The sequence below is a fragment of the Mugil cephalus genome, chromosome 1 (genome assembly GCF_022458985.1).
Source record: "Mugil cephalus isolate CIBA_MC_2020 chromosome 1, CIBA_Mcephalus_1.1, whole genome shotgun sequence".
In the NCBI taxonomy this organism is placed as follows: Eukaryota; Metazoa; Chordata; class Actinopteri; order Mugiliformes; family Mugilidae; genus Mugil; species Mugil cephalus.
Window position 1 is genome coordinate 33,938,767 of NC_061770.1, and position 8,165 is coordinate 33,946,931.

The 8,165-nt window shown below is 42.8% G+C and overlaps 1 protein-coding gene across 1 annotated transcript; it reads left to right on the forward strand.

Moving 5' to 3' along the window:
• The first annotated feature begins 266 nt into the window (after positions 1–266).
• Positions 267–3,397, forward strand: LOC125004110. The gene is made up of 7 exons (XM_047578497.1): positions 267–541; positions 710–922; positions 1,106–1,401; positions 1,491–1,657; positions 1,747–1,848; positions 2,041–2,298; positions 2,459–3,397. The coding sequence occupies exons 1-7, from the start codon at positions 274–276 to the stop codon at positions 3,186–3,188; spliced, it is 2,034 nt and encodes a 677-aa protein (XP_047434453.1). The 5' UTR covers positions 267–273; the 3' UTR covers positions 3,189–3,397.
• The last annotated feature ends 4,768 nt before the right edge of the window (positions 3,398–8,165 follow it).

Here is an 8,165-nt window from a genome sequence, read left to right on the forward strand (position 1 = left end):
GCAGTGCGCTTGGACAGCTTCCACTTCATGCGGCGCTTTAACTGCGGCCTCACCACAGAACACCACCCTCTGTATGGCACCTTTTGCGCCAAGCTTTCCTCCTGTATCTTTGAATGGGACCAGGAGGATGTGCAACGCCTGAAGGAGGCCAAGAGGGCAGAGTGGAAGAGCAGCCACGGTGGACAAGCTCCCACTGAGGAACAGCTCATGGCCACCGTCAGCCCAGGGGAGCTGAAGAGGCACTGCAGGAGGAAGACGCGTGGAGTGGAAGAGATGCGGGGCATGATTTCGGGGCTGCTGGAATCAATGTGGGAGCTGACGGACACCACAGGGCTGCATCTAGTCAACCAAGACAGCATGCGCCATGTTTGGGAGGTGCAACAGAAGCACCTGGAGTGCCTCCAAGACCCTGCAGGTGTTGCATTGTACACAAAGGTGGGGACTCTCCAGAAGGGCGGCAAAGAGCTTGACATCCTCAGGTGTGCTAGGGGGTCCTCCTCCCTGGAGAGTTTTCACAGGCACCAGTGTGCTTTCATTCCAGGTACATTCGCATCAAGACACACTGTATTGTATGCGTTTTTAATGTTCTGTTTTATGTTATGACAGATAATGTGTTGTAATTATTCAAAATAACACAATTACCACACAGGTATTCATATGTATTCACTTTACAGTAATGGTTGACTGAACAGAGTATTTTGTTTCTTAGGCTGGCGGTGCAATGCAGTACATATGCAGATGTACATGCTGGAGGGAGTATCAAGGTGGAACATGGGCCGGGCCAAGGAGGCAGTAGCTGTGGAGGGGGCCTCAACCCTCAGAACCTTTGATGTCCGGTTAATGTCTCACCTCAACAACATCAGCCAGCGGGTCCTTGGTCGTGCTCTGGTTCCGGAGTTCACCCCACCCAGGAAACCTACTGGTAAGAGAGATCTTAGAGCAACACTGGTACACTAGAGTATTACATCCGCCTCCTCTTTTTCTTTGGCACCCCCCTACTCAGAGGACATGCATTTTCTTTGGTGCAAAGATTGTGCTATACACGTAGGAGATGGATGTGTGTATGTATGTCCTTTCTTTATCTTTGTATTTATACTGGTTACAGGGGAGCGCATTGCTGTGGAGTATCTTTTGGCCCAGACCAACAGAGGTGACCTGCTTGCTCCAGAGCAGATGCCTGAAATCCCCTTTCAGGTGCTTGAGGAAGAAGAGGATGAGCCAGATGCCACAGTGTACATGCCAGGTGATGTTGAGGCTGGTGATCCCTGGGATGTGGGTGTGCCTGACACTGCTCTGTGCCGGTCAGCTGAGCTTGGGGCTGGTGATCCCGATCCTCCATGTGCTGTGGAAGACCAGGTGTTGTTGGAAGGTGACACTGAACCTGGACCCCTCGTCACAGAGGTCAGTAACACTTTCTGTAACACCCTACTCAAAAACGTAATATTTAACTGTAGTAAACCTGGTTACATTTTAACATTATCACTTTTCAGACCAGCCAATGTGACTCAAGAGGCGTTGCGGGATGGGAGGCAGTTGATGCCCTGGCAGCCTACCTAGTTGGCTTGAACCGCACCATCACTGCCTTGTCAGCGAAGGAGGAGACGGACATAATCCAGCTGTACACAGCTCTCCATGCCATGGACAAGGTGCCTTCAAGGTATGAAATAGTAATTATTTTGTACACCATAATTAAACAAACATTCTATGGAACGAATGAAGCATATGGATATCTCTTTCACTGTTTAGGTACACCCAGAAGGCTGAGAAGAAAGGACACACATCACGAGGACCATGGAGAGCACCCAGGAAGCCGAGTGGCTCTGCTCCTGGACAGCAGGCAGCAGAGAGGTGCTTAACCACAATTTGCTATCATTTTGGTTCAATACAAGTCATTGAATAAGAGACAGCACTCATCATTGTGAAAAGTATTTATTAAGTGCAAATTATTTAATTGCAATCCCTGTTGACATTGTCACCTGGTTCTTCATGACTTTACATCCTTGTTCACAGTCCAGATCATATCATCTTTCTCTCCCACAGACTATACATGACTCATGGCCAAGCAGCCCAAGACCCTGCAGTACACAGGGTCAGTGAGTGTGTTTGCCTCAGACTTTTCAAAGAGTTTGAGCAAGGACGCAACAGGCCGAAGGACACAAAGGGAAAAACCATGCCCATCCCTCAGTCCATTGTGAGCATCTACAGCCACATCAGACAGCTGCTGGAGGACAGCAGGGTTGTCCTGGACCAGACCGACTTGGTTCTGGTGCCGGTCAACAACACCACTGTCTCTTCATGGTGCGTGTTATTTTGTTTACCTTTCCCATACAGCCGAGACAGTATATAAAGATTTAACCTCAAGAAAAACCTCCACCTGCATGCTTCTTAGAAAATATGTAATAACCTTAGGGGGATAGGCTCACATGTATAAAATAATGAATGAATGTTTGCCTTGTAGGCTGCTTAAGAGGGATAAGAGGAAGGACAGGGACATGCTGTTGCAAGGCACTGTACTCCCCAAACAGCTGTACCTGGCCAAGGAGTCCCTCCCTGCAGTGAAAGCACTTCCGGCTGCCCCTGTGCAGCAAGAACATGAGGTGATGTCATTTGAGGAGCCTGAAAACCGTGAGGGGGAAGCTTTCCCCCGCCAGCGCACTCTGACAGCAAACAGGCAGGTGTTTCTTTATCCGCCATTTCCACCTCCCCCATTCCCTCCACAATTTGGGCCAGGTCCTTCGTATCAGCAAGCTCCTCAGTTCCAGCAGACTCCATTCCAGCAAGCTCCTCCTTACCAGCAAGCCCCTTATCAGCAAACCCCTTACCAGCAAGCCCCTTACCAGCAAGCCCTTTACCAGCAAAGTCCTCCATTCCAGCAAGCTCCTCCTTACCAGCAAGCTCCCCCTTACCAGCAAGCCCCTTCTCACCAGCAAACTCCTCACCAGCAAGAGTGCCTTCCACCTCAGCCAAGGCAACGTGCCTGGAGAATTCATAAAGCTGCCCAGGAAGATGAGCAGCTAGTGGCTAGTGGCGAACCACCACGGAAAAGGCTGGCAAAGGAACACTACCACTACACCTGCAAGGAGTGTGGCCAGGAAAAAAATAAAAGGACTGGACATACCCAGCTGAAGGGGCGGTGGTACTGTCCAGCCTCAGGACTGACCCTTGATCAGTGGAAGGACACTTTATAACAGTTATATAATAGTTGTTATTGTTGCATTGCTACCAGCTGCGGCACAAACACTAGTGAATGCTGGTATTCTTTTCAGTTTGTGTGTTACTTTGGGAAAATTTGTCTGTTTGTCTGTTTGCAGATGGTTTCTTGTCTTACTTTGTTTTCTCGTACTGTGTGTTATAATATTGTTAAAATGTTACAATAAAGTTTAATATATTTACTTGAGCCAAGAACAGCCTTCACATTTTTATTTAATTTTATTTAAGCCAGATTAATTGCCAGAATCATTTTACATTTATTAACAAAACCTGACACTCTGTCTCAACCAAAGATTTTTGAAAGCTAGAGTTTACCAAAACATGACGGGAAAGTTATTCACATTTACATTTATACACCGTTAATAATTGTTTTGCTGCCACCTACAGGGGGCTTTAGGAATGTCCAACGCGCTGCGGTACATTGGGATGTTGCTACAGCGTAGGTTCAAATCCCACAAGAGACATGAAAATTAAAGTGATGATAAAACTTGCAATAATTACAGAAGTTTCTGTAAACAATTTCAAGGACATAAGAGAGTAGAGAAAATTTGCCATAGTGTACGTTTTCCTCCTTTTTTCTCCTTTTCTTTTCCCCCCTTTCCCCCCTCCCCTTCCTCTTTTTTCCTTCTTGCCCCCTCGCCAGCAGTCCCTTTTGCCCCATTTTTGGCCGAGTGGTTAAGGCGATGGACTGCTAATCCATTGTGCTCTGCACGCATAGGTTCAAATCCCATACTTGTCGATGTGTAGTGAAGTTCATTCAACCTCCCAGTATGACAAGGTCCCGATGGAAACAAACCCCTTGAAATGTTCTCAGACTTTAATCCTATAGAAAATTGGTGCTGTTGATCTAGAGGGGGTTGAATGAAATAAGATGAAAAGGAAAGAAATGATAGAGGATTGTGATAAAAACACAATATGGTTCAAGTCAGAATTAGTTCAGACACGGTTCTGCAGGTTTTTATCTGAAATGTGACACTTTGGTTTTCAGTGGTGTTCCATAGTCACAGTAGCATGCAATTAGACAAGAATATATACAAAAAAACAATAATAATAAAAAAATCAAATTTGAAAGAATATGCAAAAATAAGATAAATACAGGAAAATAGAAATATAAGGAAATTCAGTGTGGAATGAGAGTTAGAAATGCTAAAAATGGGTATAATGTAATTGTTGTGATTTAAAAATGTAGACAGTGAGGCAGATTATTGTGCAAAAAAAACTAAAAACCTCAACTATAAAAAATCAAAACTAAGCCACGGCTATATGTTCTGATTTGATCTGCACATGCTCGATATTCATCATCTCAAAACCTGTTAAAGAGAACGAGTAAATATCTGGATCCACTGTGAATGCGCTCATTTTACTGTGGGACAAAAAGATAAATCGTATATATATAAGGCCGTCAAAAAACTGTAGCCATGTGTTACATAAGTTTGCGAGAGGATTTTTACAGCAGCACTAAAAGCCTGCGCTCCTTTGGCCTCCGGGGTCTTCCTGTTGAACCTCTCGAAAGCAGATGGAAACGTTGGACCGTCTCTTCATTTGAACTGCACATGCTGTCTGCGACTCACGCCAACACTAAGTGAGAAAAGTCCTGCCGCTGCGTGTTAATAGTATAAATCTGTCCTCGTAAACTCTCATGGGGCAGGGGATCTAATCACACCGAGTAACGTGTGACCACTTGTGCTCCGAGGAGGGTTGAAGGAGGGTGAGATTATTATAAGTGTCACTCTACTGGGCTGGTGTCAAACGTACGACCCGCGGGCCAAAAACGGCCCTGGGCTGAGTGCGAAAATGACATAGAATTACACAGAAGGCTCCTAATTTGTCCACTGTTTTAGAAAGAGAAGTGGACAGAACACAACAATGAGAACCAGGACCAGGGGCGGCTCCAGGAAATTTGGGGCCCCATGAAAAAAAAAAAAAGGTTCCCCTCCCTACCCCTAAAAAATTCTCTTCAAGAGAAAATCTGAAAAAAGTGTAAATAAACTTTTCACCCAAAATGAATCAACCCCCTAAAAATAATTGATATATGTTTGTTTTTTTCTGTTGTCGTATTGTCTTAGCTATACAGTAAATGAGGCCAGTTTAAAATAAATAAATAAAATACTCTGATGTTTTGTATTCTTTATGAAGCTATGATTTGAAATACACTACTTTTGTTTGTTTTTTTAGTTAGTACCAGACACTTGAGGGTGTATTTACACAAAGTATCGATATCCGATGGGTATCGCCGATACCAACCTGAAGTTTACTCAGTATCAGATCGGAAAGGAAGTTGCTGGTATCGAACATCACTAACACCCAGTGTACAAGAAGCTGGGGGTGCTTTTTCCCGTATTACATCATCTGCCACATGGAGCATAAACTGGGAGAACGGCGACATCTTTTTGCTTTGAGCTGTAATGCCAGGTAAAGACACATTGTGCTGATTCATCTTATCTTATGGCTGCTGACATAAAGGAGTGTCATCGCTATAGAAACCAGAGTCATGCACCTGATCGTTTTGCTGCTATTTCAGATTTATTACGGTTATTATGTGTTTTTGGTTGAGCTAACCGTCCCAGCAGGACGGGGTCTGGGTTCGTTTATACTTTTAATTTTTATCGTAGTTATTCAGTTCTTCTCACACTTAATAAACTTTGAAAGCATCAAACCAGATGACCAGAGGCGGCATCTCACCACTAGAGGGCAGCAGACAGCAGGAGAGAAAGCCCCACTACAGAGTCACTACTGCTCTTCCCTCTAATAATAACTCATCGTCATGGTGATGGTGCTGATGCAGATGGATCCAGACAGCTTGGAGATTTTTTTCTTTCTCTTCTTTTTCTTATTTATTTATTTCCTCCAGCAGCCATCCATCCGATCTTCACTAAAACTGTAACAGTGTGCAGATAACAACTTCACTCTGCAGCTCCCTGCGCTATCAATAATTCTGACCACATTCAATCCATCACAGTGGATCCTCCTCAGGAAGCAGTCAATAGGTCTGTTTTACAAGCAGCGGATTAGACCAGATTACAGGATAAGTGAGGATTAATGCACATCCATTAACCTGCAGGCCTGTAAAGTGATCACACCACTTATTATATACATCATTATATACCAGTTTCCAATTGGGAGGTTTTCTTTTCTAAGATGTTTATTTTGCCCAGTGCCATCCAACTGAATGCTAGTGTCAGGAATACGGCGACCTAATTACTTTGATTAGCCATTAGCTTCCCCGCTAATGACTGACCCAGTATAATAATGTGTCCCCAGGAGCTTGTGTGTTGCCTTCAAGGACTCCTTTTGAGATTCTCAGGATGTAGGTCAAAGCTTGGAATCAGTACTCAAACGGATGGAGACGGAGGTGCTGACCGTACTCCAGTATTTTATTCCATTTACTCTATTTGTCTGACAGTAGTACGCGCTACGTCCAGACCTAAATCTCAGAGTCTTCTCAAGTGTGAAAATAAGTTTATTTGATTAAACTGGATAAAGAAAAGCAGGTTAAAGGACATCTGTGCTGCTTTCGAAATGTCTTCACGTACACTGCCACTGCTGACATTATCCTGAATTCCTTGAAAGTTCTCTGAAAAAACAAACAACAGGAACTAAACTTTTGTCTGTTTTTGTGTAAAGCTCCCATCTCTGTATAAACTGCAGAGTCAACTAAAACATACTGACCCTTTGGTCGCCCAATCCGAGGCCTCCTGACGTTGTATGGTTACTAATCTGGCAGGAATTACAGGGAAGTGGTTAAAAAAAAAAAGTGTGCTGGGGGAAAACCGGCAATCTTTCCCCAAACTAAAAGTAAATATTGAGAAATATCCTCACTGGAGATATTACAATTTTCCAACAAGAGAGCTGAGGTTTTTCTTGGACGCACTCCCTTTATATATTTTACTTGATGCCTGGGTAATGAAGTTATGCAAACAAAGCAGGGTTAATTTTCCACCCGCAAACGAAAGAAGAAAACAATCCAGACTGTATTTTTATTTTATTCATTTATTTATTTTTTGGTTGATTTGGCAAGATTTTTCAAACTCTCTAAAGTCAGCCAAAACAAACCACACACTACAGTCAGCTTCTTTTTCTTTTCGGGAAACAGAGCCCTCGCTGCCTCTAGGTGGAGCCGCTGCGCAGCATTTCCAACGAGGAAGCGCTGACAAGAAATTCAGCTTCGTCAAACTAGACCCCGCCACCGCGTTTCGACAACTTGTCGGATGTGACGTCATGTAACCGCCAAAATAAAACAAAATTTTAAGCAATATCCGGCAATCATAAAGTATAATTAGATATTATACCTTTAACCATTTAAATGTAAATGATTAAAAAGTACAGTATTAATTATTTTAATATATTATTACTATTTAAAATATATACATATGTGTTCTATTTATTTATTATTATTTTGTTTCTCACAAGTTTATTTAACATTTTCCCATATCAACAACTGACTTCACAGGTTAAGCATTTCTTACTAATGTTGACCTCTGGCATAAGAGAAAAAAAAAAGAAAAAGAAAAACGGCACATCAGTGAAAGTATAGGCATTGAGAAGACTAGAAAAATAAAAAATAAAATAAAAATATGTAAATAAAAATTAATTAATTAATTTATCAAAACAAGGCAGGTTCTTAATATGAGGTATGAGCTGTGACCAGGTTCTGTCATATTTATCCTCCAACCATGCATTGTATACCTAATTTATGTTCTATTTATTTAGTTTAGTAGGACCTGCTTGAGAAGAATTAAAGCATCACATTAAGATGAACAGTTAGCATTACAAAGTGCATATTAAATCATACAAGTAATTGTTCGTTTTGTTTGTAAAATGGGCAGAAACTTTATTCGTCATTTTGTATAATTAATTATCGAGGAGACAAAACAAGCGGATGTGCCGACAAGCGTTTTATTTTGAAACCTCGCAGCCGGATGTGCAACGTTGCACGTGGAGTCTGACTTGACCGC

Bases quoted from the DNA above. Each gene is read 5' to 3' on its own strand.
- LOC125004110 (XM_047578497.1), top strand. From the start codon at position 274: ATGCGGGGCATGATTTCGGGGCTGCTGGAATCAATGTGGGAGCTGACG. The intron at 542-709 runs GTACATTCGCAT...TTTGTTTCTTAG, and splicing joins CCAGTGTGCTTTCATTCCAG to GCTGGCGGTGCAATGCAGTA. The intron at 1,849-2,040 runs GTGCTTAACCAC...TCTCTCCCACAG, and splicing joins GGACAGCAGGCAGCAGAGAG to ACTATACATGACTCATGGCC.